At 44.9% G+C, this 17,875-nt stretch overlaps 1 protein-coding gene across 4 annotated transcripts in view; it reads left to right on the top strand.

The window, feature by feature from the left end:
• The window catches only part of macrod1 (mono-ADP ribosylhydrolase 1), a 143,915-nt gene extending 126,445 nt beyond the window's left edge, over positions 1-17,470 (top strand). The window contains exons 8-11 of one of the 4 annotated variants that reach the window (XM_063190815.1): positions 6,347-6,420; positions 12,999-13,095; positions 14,746-14,796; positions 16,932-17,470. In XM_063190815.1, coding sequence (XP_063046885.1) covers positions 6,347-6,420; positions 12,999-13,095; positions 14,746-14,765 — 191 coding nt within the window. In that variant the 3' untranslated portion in view covers positions 14,766-14,796; positions 16,932-17,470. Of the gene's footprint in view, positions 1-6,346; positions 6,421-12,998; positions 13,096-14,745; positions 14,797-16,928 lie in introns of all 4 variants that reach the window. The other 3 variants (XM_063190814.1, XM_063190812.1, XM_063190811.1) reach the window with 3 other exon arrangements.
• Positions 17,471-17,875: the final 405 nt, after the last annotated feature.

The following is a 17,875-nucleotide window of genomic DNA, read 5'->3' as shown; positions in this document are numbered from 1 at the left end:
AATCATTTAAGTATATCCATATAATAAGCGGGTTAACTTTCGGCGAGTCGGTCGCTTTGTGGAATAGCAGCACTTCAGAGAGAACAAGACCCCTCCGCTCCGCGTCGGGGTCTAAAGATTCTCTCTGTCGTGCTGCTATTCCACGGTAGCGACCTTCTCGCCGAACGTTAACCCTTACATAATGCACATTATAATTACTTACAACGCATTACGACTACACCCATGATGTTTCATGATGCTTCATGTTAACAGTAATGAATTACCAATAATCTATCTTATAATGCTTTATAAATCCAAGGGTGTTGTGAGTGCTCATTACTTTATAATAACTACAGGCTGCCTGGTGGGGCTTACAGTACATTATGATGCATTATAGATGTGCATTATACAGTGCATTATAGATGCATCCATATGAACTTCACTTTACTTAGAGCACACTTTGACGACTTATGATGATCACATGGAACATTATAGCATCTTATGAGCCCTTATGACAGTTTATCATCCAGGTCTGTGCATAGAGGGGTATACTGTAGGTACTCATAATGTACTATAAGCCCCATCAGGCAGACTGTAGTTTATAACTAGTCATGAGCACTCATGACACCCTGATTTATAAAGCATTATAAGCTATATTCATGGTTATTCATAACTGTTAATATAAAGCATCATGAAGCATTTTGAGTGTGGTCATGATATGTTGTAAGTAATTATAATGTGCATTATAATTTGTTATGAATGCGCTTATAATGCGCTATAAATATGGGCTTTAAGTAAGTGTTACCCATACTTTTTAAACCTATATTTAATGCATATTGCAATGCAATGCAATGCCTAATGCAAACATGTCAATTTACCAAAATATTCCGTAATGGATATAAGTGATTTTGCAGCAAAGCTCTTCTAATGTTACATGATTCTAGCTCTAGATGCGTTATGATGATTCGGTTATGGTCAAGGTCAGATGAAACAAATGAAGTCTGTACTGTGTGTGAGAAAAGGCTTTCTTTAGTCAAAGAAAAAAGATTAAATTATTCTCCAGAAAAGAGAATAGAAGGGGTGTTATTGTACTAGAGAGAGAGAGAGAGAGAGAGAGAGAGAGAGAGAGAGAGCACTCTAAGAAACGTTGTTATTGACGTGTTTTCATAGTTGGAAATAAAACACCAGTTTTGAGTCGAATATGATGTCTGACTATTTCTTGAAACTGTTAAAGTACATGCTGTACCTGTCTTTAATATTATTTTATTTTATTTTATTTTGTTTTGAATATCACATTTTCATGTCAACCTCAATCAGTTGTTAACCATTTAGCTGGCGGCCGTGCAGCTGCAAATCAAATAGACCAGTTTAGTGGCAGCAGATGTGAGGCGTTTCAGACACACACACGCACGCACGCACGCACACACACACACACACACACACACACACACACACACACACACACACACACACACACACACACACACACACACACACACACGCACACGCACACGCACACGCACACACACACACATTCCTCACAACACTGGATTGCATTGACCTGTCTTTGTTAGTTGTTAATGCCAGCCTTTTTTGTTGTGTTGTCCTTTCCTGTAGCATTTAGCCATCCATTTCACTGAGAGTTTATCTTCATTCACACCATGGTGAAGAATGTGCAGCATTGTTAGTGAAGGTCTTGTTAAAACTGCTGATATGTTAGAGTTTCATCTACACACGCAGGAGAAGAGAAGTGCCGCACACTCTCAAGTTAAATAAACATTTTTTAATGTGACAACGTTTCGGCCTGTCGGCCTTCCTCAGGTCACCTGTGAAATAACAGGTATTACCGTTTTAAAGGGGAAGCTCAATTGCTCCCACCTGACACATAATTAGGTTACAGATAGGTGTCAATTAGTGTTCAATTGGTTACAATGAAGGATTGGACATCAAAATCACATAACAATCAACATAAGTGGTTTCACTCATTGTCCACATCTCTCTCTCAGATCATGTTGTTTCTTGGTTCACAAATTATTTAAGTGGTAGGTCCCAGTGTATCAAACACGATAACTTGTACTCAGAATTTGTCAGTGTCCACAAGGGGGTGCCACAAGGATCGGTTTTAGGTCCCCTTTTATTTATCATGTACATAAATGATGTGGGTCGGAATGTGTCTGATGCGAACATGCATTTTTATGCTGATGACACAATAATTTATTGCTTCGGGCCATCCGCCGTTAATGCTATTGAATCACTGCAGAAGGCTTTTGATGTAATCCAACAGACATTTTTACAGTTAAAATTGCTTCTTAATGCTGATAAGACTAAGCAAATGTTGTTCTCAAAGCCAAGGAAAGTACCATCAATCATCCCCTCAGTACTCACCCTTGAGGGAACTGAAATTGAGGTGGTACGTTTGTATAAATACCTGGGTATTTTGCTTGATGATACTTTGACGTTCAAAGCCCACATTGAAAATCTTGTGAGGAAACTTAAACTAAAGTTAGGTTTTTTATTTAGAAATAAAATTTGTTTTTCCTTTCATGTTAAGAAGCACCTGTCTCTGCAACATTTGTATCCATTTTAGACTATGCAGACCTGCTGTACATGAATGCTTCATCCCAATGTCTGAGTAAGATTGACTCTGTGTATCATGGTGCCCTGAGGTTCATCACTAACTGTAGGGCCCAAACTCATCACTGTGAACTCTATGCCAGAGTTAAATGGTCTTCACTGACTACCAGGAGACTTACTCACTGGTATACATTTATTTACAAGGCAATACTCGGACTACTGCCACCCTACATCTGCAGCCTAATCACAGTGAGGAATATTGAGTCTTATGGTCTGCGCTCTAAAGGCCATTTGTTACTCTCTGTCCCTTGCTTCCGCACAGAACTGGGGAAGAGGGCATTTGTGTTTTCAGCCCCTACCTCATGGAACAATCTGCAAAAGGACTTGAAACTAACAGATCTGATTCCATTGAACGATTTTAATTCCAAGATGAGATCACTTGAGACAGAGTCTATTGTCTGTAACTGTTTCAATTGACGTTTTATTTTACTTGATTTGTTATTTTAATGCAACTGTGTAATTTTAATTTTGTAACTTGAGCCGCCACTTGGCCAGGACACCCTTGTAAAAGAGGTTCTTAATCTCAACGGGTTTATTTTTCCTGGTTAAATAAAGGTTAAATAAAAAAAAAAAAATAGTACTACATTCTGTTATTTTTTACAAAAAAACTGTAGAAAGCAGAGAGAGAAAAAGAAAAATATCAAAAGACATTATTACAGCATCAATCCAAATGTATCATCATAAATAATATCAGCTAATCATAGTAGGTCCATATGTCAAGTGTCAATCACAAGAAACATTTTAAATCAAAATCTACACTCAAACCGTGAGGTACTAGAGTTTTAAGATGGTGAATCCAAAAATGCTCCCTTCTTGATAATAACAGGTCTAGCACCCCCCCCCCCCACAGGGGGCAAAGTCACCCTCTCGATTCCAATGTATTTTAATATAGAAATGGGGTGATTAAACTCCACAAAATGAGCTGCTACAGGATCATTTCAATTCTTACATCTAATGGTACTTCTGTGCTCTGCAATCCTGGTTTTTAGAGCTCTAGATGTTCTAGAGTTTCATCTACACACATTCACAGACAGGCTAACACACACACACACGCACACACGCACACACACGCACACACACACACACACACACACACACACACACACACACACACACACACACACACACACACACACACACACGTGCCTGCACACACACACACGTGCATGCACACACACACACACGTGCATGCACACACACACACACACACACACACACACACACACACACACACACACACACACACACACACACACACACACACACACACACACACACACACACACACACACACACACACACACACACACACACACACAAACACACGTGCATGCACACATGCAATCATGCACACATTCTTCACTTTGAGCTCACAGTTTCAGTCTGTTTCTCATACAGATATTTACAGTTTCAGTTTTTTTTTATCAACATCCACCCACACATATCTAGGAATGTAAACCTATTCCCAGATACATACAGGCAGGCACATATAAAATCCTCCCTGTAACACACAGTGAAATACATTTTCAAGGACCCGGTAGCAAAGTCGTGAAACAGCATGTTTGTTGTTTTTCTTCTTAGCTTGACCCTCCAGTTATTGACCCAACACAGGAAGAGGCTTAAAACCTTTAGTGGATAGTTCTGAATCATCCTCTGTGCAGAAAGCTCTGGCATCAAGTGTGTATACAGCATACACTGACTGACGAGGACATTATTGGATGTGTGTGGGGGGGACTTCCTATTTTTAGAGAAGCTAAAACAGGGTCTAAAATTAAATAAATGTCCTCAACCCAGTCCAAACACTGACTGAACACACACAAACACACACAACACATGCGCATGCACACACACACACACACACACACACACACACACACACACACACACACACACACACACACACACACACACACACACACACACACACACACACACACACACACACACACACACACACACACACACACACACACACACACACAGAAGCACATTGATGTTTGCTGAAGAGGTTTTTTATTATTATTATTTATTTTATTGTTTTACTCTTTCCGGACCTCAATGCCATTCTGAGAAAACTGCAGAAGTTTTCCCAGAATTTTCTGAAAAGGTGCATACAGCATACAGAGTCACATAATGCCTCTACACAGCTTCTCTACTTGCAAAAATGATTCGAGTAATATACAGAAACAGTGCAGACCCATAGTAGCCTGGGCGAATAGCCGACTGTTGACTCCGTCAATCAGTCTGGCAAAAGCCATGAGGAATCCGTCTCCGTGGACGATGGGAGATGGTCTGATCTTATTCTATCATTTAAATTAATTGAAGTTCCAAACTCGAATTAAAACCCATATTGTGCTTTATTAGCATGCCTGTTACGTTATAGCATCGCAAAAGCATACAAATAACAAAACGAAAGTGTGAATATAGTTACCTTAACCAATCAGTAACGGAGCTCGCGGGTGAGTTCTACGTCACCACTCTCAACTGTTTGCTGATTGGCGGAACACTGAGAGAACCGAGCTTGAGGCTTTTGCCAGACGATGTGCGGAGCGAAAATCTTTAGGTGGAGTACAGAGGACGGCGTCACGAGGCTAGACCCATAGACCCATGTCTATATTTCACCTAGGGCCCCCAAATGGCTAGAACCTCTACTGTGTATTAATATTTTCCACATTCTTCTCTCACCCTGTTAGTATTGCCGCCCACAATAGACAGCCTGGCCTACAGAGTCATAGAATGGACTCAGCTGCACTAGCTGAAATAATTACAACAATATTTATTTATTTATGTATCTGTTTATTTATTTATGTATTATTTTTATATTAAATATTTTGTCATTCTCTAAACTGTAGTGTAGTCTACTTACAGTACTGTATCATACAGACTCCTCCATCACCTCGTCTGCCTCCAGGGCAAAAGTACTGTCTGTGCGTATGTCTGACTGAATGAGCTGTTTTTGTATGTCTGCAATGCCCACCTCTGCTGCTCTCTGTGCTGTGCTGTGCTGTGCTGTGTTGTGTTGTGCGCCACTGCTGTTACGTGGCACTGCTCCATGAGTCATGGTGGTTGCATCATGGGGTTTTATAAGGGGCTCTGCCTGCTGCTCTATACAATGTCTTTTACAATGTCACCAAGAGCATGCGTCGGCTGTTGGCGGAAAGTTACAGGTTCGAATCTCATACGTAGCAGTATGAATGATGTGGGTGGTCCTCTATGCCTTCATCCATTGCTGAAGTGCCCTTTAGAAAGGCACCTGCAGTAACCCCACATGACTGCAGGGACTGGATCAAATACCCTCTACCCAAATAGCCATTAGGATTTTTAAAAAAGGATCTGCTAGGTGAAATTCAACAGTGCAGTCCCGAATATATTTTGTAACTGCTTGTATTGCAAACAAGCTGTGTGTGTGTGTGTGTGCGTGTGTCCGTGCATACGTGCGTGCTTGTGAGGATGTGCATGTGTATCTGTGTCTGTTTGTATGTGTGTCTGTGTGTGTGAGTGGCTGTGTGCGTGCACACTTTCGTATGCAAGTGAGTGTGTATGAATAAACTGTGTGTAATGTTGCACTAATGCTTTGACCGTTCTTGATGTTTGTATCTGTGTGCGTGTGTGTCTGCGTGCGTGCGTGCGTGCGTGCGTGCGTGCGTGCGTGCGTGCGTGCGTGCGTGCGTGCGTGTGTGTGTGTGTGTGTGTGTGTGTGTGTGTGTGTGTGTGTGTGTGTGTGTGTGTGTAGGCTACCCTCCTAAGGAAGCAGTAGATGTGGCCCTGGATACTGTGAGGAAGTTCCTGGAACAGTATCATGACAAGGTGGGGTTTCTGTTTCTCTCTGTGTGTGTGTGTGTGTGTGTGTGTGTGTGTGTGTGTGTGTGTGTGTGTGTGTGTGTGTGTGTGTGTGTGTGTGTGTGTGTGTGTGTGTGTGTGTGTGTGTGTGTGTGTGTGTGTGTGTGTGTGTGTGTGTGTGCGTGCGCGTGCGTGCATGTGTGTGTGTGTACATGTGTAAAGTATGTGTGAGTATCTGTTTGAAGCTTTAAACCACAGTCTTGGTGGTGTGTTTGTGTGTGGCAGAGAGAGCGGAAACAAAATTGAAAGGGTGTTTCTGTTTTTTTTCTTCTGATGTCAATACACCTGTGTGTGCGTGCGGGCGTGCGTATGTACATATGTACATTTGTGCGCGCGTGTGTGCGTGTGTGTGTGTGTGTGTTTGTACATGTGTGTACTCTATGTGCATGGTGTTATTGCCTTCTCTCTCCCTGTCTCTGTGTGCCTCTCCTCTCCTCTCCTCTCCTCTCCTATCCTCTCCATCTTTTCTCCTCTCCTCTCCTTTCCTCTCCTCTCCTCTCCTCTCCTCTCCTCTTCTCTCCTCTCCTCTCCTCTCCTCTCCTCTCCTCTCCTCTCCTCTCCTCTCCATGTCCTCTCCTCTCCTCCTCTTCACCTCCTCTCCCCTCCTCTCCTCTCCTCTCCTCTCCATCTTTTCTCTTCTCCATCTTTTCTCCTCTCCTCTCCTCTCCTCTCCTCTCCTCTCCTCTCCTCTCCTCTCCTCTCCTCTCCATCTCCTCTCCTCTCCTCTCCTCTCCATCTCCTCTCATCTCCTCTCCTCTCCTCTCCTCTCCTCTCCTCTCCATCTGGCTGGCATGCCTCTCTTCCCTTCAGGTGTGTTTTGTCTCTGCTGTCGAAGACTTGGCTTCCAAGAGAACACAGGGGAACTCAAGGGAGAGGGAAAGGGAAGGCGGTACTCTCTCTGGGACTCTCTGCTTTTCAAACAACGCAGACCACACACAAGCACACATACACATGCAAGCACACATACACATGCAAACACACACACACACACACACACACACACACACACACACACACACACACACACACACACACACACACACACACACACACACACACACACACACACACACACACACACACACACACACACACACAGACTCTCTCTCTCACTCACACACACACACACACACACACACACACACACACACACACACACACGAACGCGCACACACATACACACACATGCTGTACTGTACATACACACTCATTTGCACACTTGCAAGCATGCATGCATAGACGCGCACACTCTCTCTCTGCGCGCTCATGCACTCACACTCACACATAAAAACATGCATACATACAGCACATGCATATACACGTACAAGTCCTCACAAACACACTTTCAAACACAGACACTTAGACACACACCCATGCACGCACGCACGTACACACACACACACACACACACACACACACACACACACACACACACACACACACACACACACACACACACACACACACACACACACACACACACACACACACACACACACACACACACTTTTTAACTGCTGTTGTGTGTGCACAGAGCTTAGTTGTATTTAATTGGATCATAACTGAGCTGCTGTCATACCAATGGAGAGCCACACAAACATCTATACACTACAGAACTCACCAAGATACAGGATGGTCTCTCTCTCTCTCTCTCTCTCTCTCTCTCTCTCTCTCTCTCTCTCTCTCTCTCTCTCTCTCTCTCTCTCTCTCTCTCTCTCTCTCTCTCTCTCTAACTCACTCTCTCTTCTCACTCTGTCTGTCTCTCTTTCTTTCTCTGTCTATGTGTGTGTCTCTCTTTCTCCATCTCTATCCCTCTCTCTCTTCTCCCCTTCCCTCTCTATCCTATACAAACATACACACAGTAATCCCTCAGATGTAAATGCAAAAAAATACCAGGAACCCACAGCACAGTGGTGTGGCTAAAAGAATATCATTTTCTTTCTCTCTCTCTCTCTCTCTCTCTCTCTCTCTCTCTCTCTCTCTCTCTCTCTCTCTCTCTCTCTCTCTCTCTCTCTCCCTTTCCATATTGCGCTCCAATTGTATCACTCTATCTCCACGTTTTCTTGTTTTCTAAACCACTGCCATACTCCCTCTCATCACATATTGTTGTTTGTCCCTTCATCTTTTTTCCCATCGTCACTTGCCTCTGTTCTCTTTCTATTTCTCTCTCTCCTTTACTCTTTTTTTAGCGCTGTCTTTTTGTCGCTCTCTTTTTCTCTCTGTCTGTTTCTCCCTATTTCTATCTATCTGTCTGTCTGTATATCCGTCTCTCTCTCTCTCTTTTCCTCTTTCTCTCCCTCTCTCTCTCCCGCCTCCTCCATACTTTCTCTTCTTCTCCTCATCAGTTGCTTTTCTTGCTTCCTTCTTCTCTTTTTTTTCTTTTTCGCTGAGCTGTTTCTCGCTTCTTCCAGAGTGTGTGCCACTGATGTGTGGTGTGACAAAGACAGCCTAATTAAGGCCTCCTAATTAAACCCCTAGCTGCTGCTGCTGCTGCTGCTGCTGCTGCACTCCACCGTCTCCCTACCAGCAAGCCTCTCCCTACACCACCAGCCCCTATAATCCCCACACAACTTCCACCACCAACCTCTCCCCAGCAACCTCTCACCATCCACCCAACCCACATCCCCACCACCACCACAATCACCCTACATCCTCACCCTACCAGCCAGCCTCTCCCCACGACACCAGTCCCTAATTCCCCTAAATCTCCAGTCCTTCAACACCCACCAGCACCCAACATCAGCACCCACTCAACAACCCTCCCTACACCACCAGCCCCTAATTCCCACACAACTTCCACCACCAACCTCTCCCTATCAACCTCTCACCACCCAACCCGCATCCCCATCACCACCCCAAGACCCTAATTTCCCAACCTCCAGCCTTTCAACATTCACCAGCACCCTTCCAGACGGCCTCTCTCTACATCACCAGCACCTAATCCCCACACAACTTCCACCACCAACCTCTCCCTATCAACCTCTCTCCACCTAACGTGCTCCCTCAATACTACAAGCCCTAACTTCTCCCTCCATTCCCACTTGTCAACCCTTTGTTTTATTTTTATTTTATTTGTCCTGAGGGTAGTCACACTGATGCAGTAGTCACACTGAGGGTGTTGCATGTTTTTCAATGAGCACTGCTGGAGGAGTGGAAGCTACACTGTCTCCCTATATACCAGTCAAACTCTCCCTATGCCACCAGCCCTTAATGGCTCGTGCTTTTGTGGTCTTGACTTGGCAAAATCTCAACCTCTGTGTCGAGGGGAAATTGCAGTAGAATGGGCAGTAGAATCAAATCGGGGTTCCGAAACACAAACTCGGAGCAGTTTGGTGTAGTCCGAGTTCTTGTGCTCAGAAATTTGCATTGTCCTGTTGCAATAGAACACATTTATAACACATGTTAGGGGAACTAGCTCGGGTTTACCTACTACCGAGTTTAAAACGGATGAGTCATAATTCCCCAAGCTCCATCCTTTCCACACCCACCAACCTCCCTACATGTTCACTGGGCAACCTCACTCTGCTTGTCTCTCCCTACACCACCAATCCTAATCCCACATCTTCCAGCAGCCAATCCCCATCAAGCACTGGGCCCAGGGACAGGGGTGGCCCAGAATTGGGCTCTCATTTCATTGTATGTACTGAGTGGAGGTTGTGGTTTGGTTTGTATGGTATATGTCTTTCTCTATCCAAATGTGACTATGCTCCATACATTTGTTGTTATTACGTTTTTTCCACGTTCCCCCTACAGTGTGCTCACGTACCCCTGGCTTGGAATCACTGCTGTACACCACCACTACTACCCACCAGCCTCCATTCTCACCTCACAACCCACATACTCGCTGTAGCAGCAGTGAAAGGCATAGACTGAGAGGAAAGAGGGAAGAGTTACAGTGACTAGAAGGGAAGAGAGTAGAGGAAGGGACAGATAGACAGATAGGGTTAGTGGTAGGAGGAGGAGAGGAGGAGGGGAGTCAGTGGAATCAGCAGCACAGACATGTCCAGACAGACTGCACCGGAGACACAGCCAAAACAAAACAAATTGAACATTTCTAAACTTGGCAACGGCCTCTGACACATTTTGGTTTGTCAGCTCAAGCATCACGGCGGCGCTTTCTCGATGCCCGTGGTCGAGACGGGGACCAAACGAGACGAGAGAAGCCTATAGACTAGCGAGCGTTCAAGGCACGGCAGGGAGGGGGTGACACACCGCACCTGTCAGGTTTATGATGTATAACACCACCTGAAAACTTCCTCCAGACTGTGCTGTGCATTGAAGGCGAGCATATGGCTGATGCTGTTTACCTCCAGATGCCTGAGTCACACACACACATACGCATGCAGGCAAACGCAAACACGCGCACACTCTCTCTCTCTCTCTCTCTCTCTCTCTCTCTCTCTCTCTCTCTCTCTCTCTCTCGCTTGCTCTCTCCTTCACACACACACGCACACACACACCCACACACGCAAACGCAGACACACACACACACACACACACACACACACACACACACACACACACACACACACACACACACACACACACACACACACACACACACACACACACACACACACACACACACACACACACACACACACACACACACACATGCATACACTCTTGCTGTACGTTCAGTCCAGCAGCGACTGACACTCACCCACACTCTCGCTGTGCGTTCAGACCTACGGAACAGCAACTGAAGCAATCAAGCTGCTTGAGGCCGCTCAACAAACACAGCTAACTCTCTCGATAGCTCGTTCGACATGTATATTTTGCACATAACATGCAGAAAAATATCTTGGGGGGGGCACTGTGGAACAGCATGCCCATGGCGACCTGGGTTTGAGTCCGTCCTGGGTCATTTGCTAGCCCTGTCCCATCTCTCATCACTCTCTTCCTGTCGTGCGCTCAACTGTCCTACAAGAAATGAAGACACAAAAGTCCTTAAAGAAAAGAAAAATATATATTTTGCATCGGCATAAAACATGTGCAATTCCCTTCGACTGCTCCTAGATTAACAGTTGAAACCTACAGTATATGAAGTCCTCACATGATACATCCTTTGGAAGGCTCATAATGCGTGAGACTGAAGTACTGAATTTTCATTAGTACTTTACGGTTTACCACTTCATGACGGACGTTTGCTGGTTTCCGTTGGTCTCTGCTGCACCACAGCTTGTGAACATTAAAGTTGTAATAGATTTGAATTCCTCTTTTTCTCACTCTTGGCTGCCCAATGTTCTTTCACTGATGGTGAATTTATTCTTGCTGTCAAAGTGTGCTGTCTGACTTCACTAGCTATATTAGCGAGCGTTAGTCACTCTTGATCTCAGCACACAGATACATATACACTATATATACATGCTTCATTTGGTTATGCAATGTACAGAGTTATCAAATAGCCGTAACAGCTCACATATGCTCACATAAGAATTGATGTTATCCTCATTGAAATGCAGTCACAACAGTCACAAGGAGTTGACCAAATTTGAAAGGATTTTGTAATGGACAAATATGGTACTGCAAACAAAATTATAGTAAATAATGATTTCTTAATAGTGAAGTGCTCCTGTACTTTTGACAATTTCAAAATGCAGTACTGTATTTTTTGACAACAATAGTACTCTAGACAAAATTACTGTAGTGCCTCATTAATATATAATAACATAATATATTTTGTATTATGGCACACGATATTAAACTGTTATAATCGGCCGTCCTACAGTATAACCGAAGCAAAAAAACAAGTCAAATACCCAAATGGGCTATAGCATAGTCACACGTCTGCAAACAACACTTGCTCTCCAGAACGTTCTGTGCAGAAGCAGGCGTGTAATTAAGCCTAATGGAGTCTAATTGGGGTTGGGGGGGTGGGTACGATGCCGTGCTGTGTTGCGTCGAGCTCTGGCTTTTGCTTAGGATGTTTATCTTAGCACGAGTCTTACTGAATGGCATAATGCACAATCAACACAAAGAAGAGATAACTACCGTACTTCACTCTCCTCTTAATGTTACCCAACTGATTCATGCAGAGGCGAATTGCTGTGCGTGCGTGCGTGCGTGCGTGCGTGCGTGCGTGCGTGCGTGCGTGCGTGCGTGCGTGCGTGCGTGCGTGCATGTGTGAGCGGCAGCTTGGAAAATGAGTAAGGTACAGCAGTCTGAAGATATATAAAAGAGTGTGATCCTCGTGGGGGGAGAAAATCACTTCCACCTTTATCGCGGTTCACTGCTGCCTTTGTGTAGATATGCGTTAGCACATCTCAATTCTGAGTATGTTCACAGCTGTATAAATGTGGATAGAAATGTATTTGACATGGTGTACATAAGGGTGTCATGTACAGTAGCGTCATAAGAATGTTATTGCACATGTCAGGACGTGCCAATGACACATTATTGAGGTTTATATCTTGCCATATGTCATTCGGTCTTTGGAATGGCAATGTTGACATTGCTTGGGTGTCATAATAAGGTATTTTTTAATAGTTTTCTATTTTTTACTTTTTCCCTTCATAATGTTGCCGTTTCCTTTCCTTTTGTAGCTGGACCGTGTCATCTTCTGTGTGTTCCTGGAGACAGACAAGGAGCTGTATCGCCTCAATATCCCGCGCTACTTCCCTGCTGAGTCCCCTGAGCCTGGTGAGTACCCAGACAAGCCTCCCTCTCTCTATCTATCTTTATCTCTCTCTCTTTCTCTCCCTCCCTCCCTCTCTCTTTCTTTCCTTTCTCTCTCACACCATCTCTCTTCATCTTTTTTTTTTAATGCTACCTCTCTCCTCTCGCTCTATCTGTATATTTTGTATGCTCTCTCTGTATCACTCTCCAGTTCTCTCTCTCTCTCTCTTTCTCTCTGTCTCTCTCTCTCTCTCTCTCTCTCTCTCTCTCTCTCTCTCTCTCTCTCTCTCTCTCTCTCTCTCTTTCACACACACACACACACACACACACACACACACACACACACACACACACACACACACACACACACACACACACACACACACACACACAAAGCAATATTTTTGCAAGCTCTTAACAGTCAGTGGACCTCTTGAAAATTCCACTAACCGTTCAGACACACAGACAGCCTGACTTGTTGTAATGCACTTCTGTCTAGCCTGTGAAAAGAATTTTAGCAGCGTTTTCAGGAAGGCACAGCAGCACAGTGTTTTTTTCTCTCTTTCATCTCACCCCCTTGTTAAGTTATATGGACAGGTACTTTGGCACAGCGTGCACCAGTAGAGTACAGCCCTGTTATGTTCGAGGGTTTCCATGCATGCAGAGGCGGTTTTATCAATAGGCACACTAGGCAATTGCATTGGGCCCCACCAAAATGTACCCTCTACAGGGGCTCCGCCATGTAGCCTGATTATCATCAACTTTCAAATCGACCACGCGACTTTCGTCTGACCACTCACATAACAATTAACATTTCCCAAACGGCATGGTTGACCCGCCTCCCTTAGTTTGCTAATGGTTGTTTGCTTCCCGACAAAGTGGGAGGAGTTGCCGTTTTTTTTCGGGAGCTCAGACACAATATTTGTATTGCTCTTGGCCTGACTAGAAACAATGCTGAAGGTGTTGCGTCACTAGGAGGGCACAGTCTGGCTACCCGCCACGGTACATACCAACAAAAATGACTTAAATGTGCCATCTGTAAGGCCATTCACCAGTCAGGCCCGCCATGGTAAATACCAACAACAATAATTCAAGAGGGCCCCATATCTAAATCTCGCCTAGGGCCCCACAGATAGATAAAACCACCGCTGTCCATGCCATGCTCTCTTGCCCAGTAGAAGTACAGACAGCTGGGCTGGCACTTCCCTTTAATTTATGCCCCTTCAAACTCACCACCATCTACCAAGATAAACAGAGGAGTGGTGGCCGCTACAATACAGGGAAACACATTGTAAATTCTTTGGCTCTTTTGGGGGAGTTTTGTCTTGCTTGTCATTATTACCCACATCCATCACCATCACCATTCACCCGCATCAACATAATACACAACCTGTGGCGTCATTTATTGCCGTTTTCAAGTCAACAAATCACCGGTCGAAGTCGTTTTTTATGATTTCCTGAATGGGCTCTTTGTCTTCCTGGAATAGCCTTCAAACGTCTGACTGATGCCTCATAAAACCATGCATTTACCTCCACGTCAAGTTTCTTTGTCAGCTGAATTTCTTTTTTGGCCAATCTTTTGCTTTGTTTGTCCCCCTTACCCTCCCTCCCTTCCAAACTCTTTATGCCCACCCTCCACCCTCCACTCCTCCGCCTTCATCCCTTCTTCATCAGCTCACTCTGCTGACCAATGAGAGAGCCCCAGTGCACTGCAGTGCTGGACAGGTAAAAAGGAATGGCGTGTCCATCAGCGCGTCTATGTGTCTGTCTGCACACACAGTGCATTCTGCAGTGTTAATTCAAGACTTAGGCCCTATTCGGACGGGACTGGTTTTATGTATGGACATGGGGTAATGTGATTTTTTTTTATCTCTGAATGAAATAGAAATGGCCGATTTGGACTGGATATCAGTAAATGAACAGAAAGTGGCGTGGGTAAATCTTCATAGACCATTGTGACAGTCTTGTCGTCACGTGCGTGGCATCTTCACAATAGATATTATTGATTTTTGAGCAATTTTATTATTAATCCATGGAGGCATTTGGTCCCATTAAACAATTTGACCTTGCTTCATGATTGTGACAGCGACAGTTTGACAGCGACCATTTGGAATAATTGCCTAAAAGAAAACGGAATGCTTACTTCAGGACTGTAATGTGGTAATGTTTTTCAAGCCAGCAAAGATTACTGTAGATACTACAATGTGCGGTTCATGCACTTTAACAGCCATCTTTTCATTGGGTCTCATTCCCACAGGATTAGCATTACCTATAGCGTTGAGTTGAAACTGTCAGCAAAGTTTACCAACATACTCTGCGATCTTTACTGACATGGCACATTCGGACGAGACTACATTTCCCGGTTATTATTACTTTACCCCAGGTCCCCCCCCATTAAAACCAGTCCCATCTGAATAGGGATTTAGAGACCAAATACACTGTATGGAAGGCTGTTAATTCAGCTCTTGGAGAGTTGAGTTTAATATTTAGCTAAATGTAGAGTGTATTTGGTGTAGCAAATTTTGTGTGTGTGTTTCTGTGTCTGTGTCGTGTGCAGAGGCGGACATTCCAGGTTCAGAAAGTAAAATTCCTGCAGCGCATTAGTTCTAGGCTTCTAGCCATTGCATTGAACCAGCTGATACCTCGGTAGATCAGCTATATGGCATTAGTGACTTTACTTTCCTTGGTTTGTCCGACTCTGCTCATCGGTTTTGTCTTCGACAGTGGAGTAGCTCGTAGCTTTACTACTTGAACACTAACCTGTGCGTGCGTGCGTGCGTGCGTGCGTGCGTGCGTGCGTGCGTGCGTAACCAAATGAGAGCAACAGCAGTAGTAGCATGTCATTCACCAGTAGCTTTCTTCCACTGACTTGATTTTTTTCCGCTCCTCCTCCTCCACTGTCCAATCTAATCTAAATCCCAGCAGCCAATTGGGTCGCTGTATCACCCCCCGCGATGCACTGTATGTCCTAATTACACCATCAAGCTGATTTGTCCGTCTGCTGTGAATGCGATGCGAGCGACGAGCGAGGACTAATCTTAGCCGTGAATGCCGGACTAATAATTGTCATAATAGCCGCTATTTCCCTAACTCCCCCCTGAGTAATGGCAGCACCTATTAACCAAGTCCTCCAAGGGGACCAAGTAATCCAGCACGCTGGGCATGGTGGGAAGGGGAAAAGGGAAGGGGAAGGAAAGGGGCTTGGGTGGAGCTGTGTGTGTGTGTGTGTGTGTGTGTGTGTGTGTGTGTGTGCGTGCGTGCGTGTGTGCATGTGTGTGTGTGTTTGTATATGTGTCTGTGTGTGTGTTTGAATGTGTGGGTGCGTGTATCCATGTGTGTCTATATGTGTGTTTATGTGTATGTGTGTGCGTGTGTGTGTGTGTGTGTGCATGCGTGTGCATGCGAATAAGTGCATGGCTGTGTGTGTGTGTGTGTGTGTGTGTGTGTGTGTGTGTGTGTGTGTGTGTGTGTGTGTGTGTGTGTGTGTGTGTGTGTGTGTGTGTGTGTGTGTGTGTGTGTGTGTGTGTGTGTGTGAATAAGTGCATGGCTATGTGTGCGCGCGTGCGTGCGAGAGAGAGGAGCGGCTAAGCTGTGGGTGGGTTTGGGCGGTGCACCTGAACGTCTTGTCCCACCTGAGCCCAGATGATGGCAGTGGCGATAATGGCGTTGGCAGGGATGGTAATTAGATGAAAAAAGACCTGTTTTCATCTCATCTCATCTCTCTGTCTGTCTTTCTCTCTATCTCTCGCTCTCTCTCTCTCTCTCTCTCTCTCCCCATCTCTATCTCTCTCTCTCTCTCTCTCTTGTGTCTTGTCTCTTTAAAATCCCCTCTTTTCTCCTCTTCTTCGTCTTCTCAGCAGGTTCCGCGGTGAAAAGCAAGCTGTGATTGCCTGTCACGGTTACCCGGGGAGATGCTGTAAGCCACCCACCCGCCTACCCACCTACCCGCCCATCAGCCCCCCTTGGATTCAGTTGACCCCCCACCTGCTGGTGCCGCGCCCCCTCTTCGCTCGACGTTGCTCGCTGTTTTTTTCTTTTCTTTCCTTTTCTCCTTTTTTATAATTTTTTTATTTTTTATTATTATTCTTTTTTCGAAACTCCTTTCCTCTTCTGAGAGATCTCACGTACTTGTGTAATTACCGTGGTTTTAGCTCAGGGGAACTGCAGAGGAAGTGGAGAGATAGAGAGATGAAATGGACGGGGGTTGGGGGAGAGGAGGAATGTCTAGCCTGTCTGGCTGCCTCAAAATGGCACAGCAGCACCCAACACCTTCATAAAGTCTACTCTAACCCCCTTACCTTGATGTGCACACACACAGCGACACACACACACACACACACACACACACACACACACACACACACACACACACACACACACACACACACACACACACACACACACACACACACACAGTGACACACACAGTGACACACACACACACACACACACACACACACACACACACACACACAGTGACACACACACACACACACACACACACACACACACACACACACACACACACACACACACACACACACATACATACACAATCTCACTAACGCACACACCTGCACACACACGCACACACGCACACACACACACACACACAGAAATACCACACAAGGTCAAAGCCCCAATTAGACACACTGTCACACATGTCAGCTGAAGATGCATTTCTGGATGCTGCTGTAAGGAATCAAGGCTTAACATTGTGGGGGATCCAATAACTTGATGTACTGTATACCAGGTTTGAATAACAAACTGTGTACCTGTATGTTATTTTACCATCCATGGTGTT

Source organism: Engraulis encrasicolus, chromosome 23 (assembly GCF_034702125.1).
Source record: "Engraulis encrasicolus isolate BLACKSEA-1 chromosome 23, IST_EnEncr_1.0, whole genome shotgun sequence".
NCBI lineage: Eukaryota > Metazoa > Chordata > Actinopteri > Clupeiformes > Engraulidae > Engraulis > Engraulis encrasicolus.
Note: the sequence above shows the minus strand (reverse complement) of the source record. Positions and strands in the feature narration are given on the sequence as shown.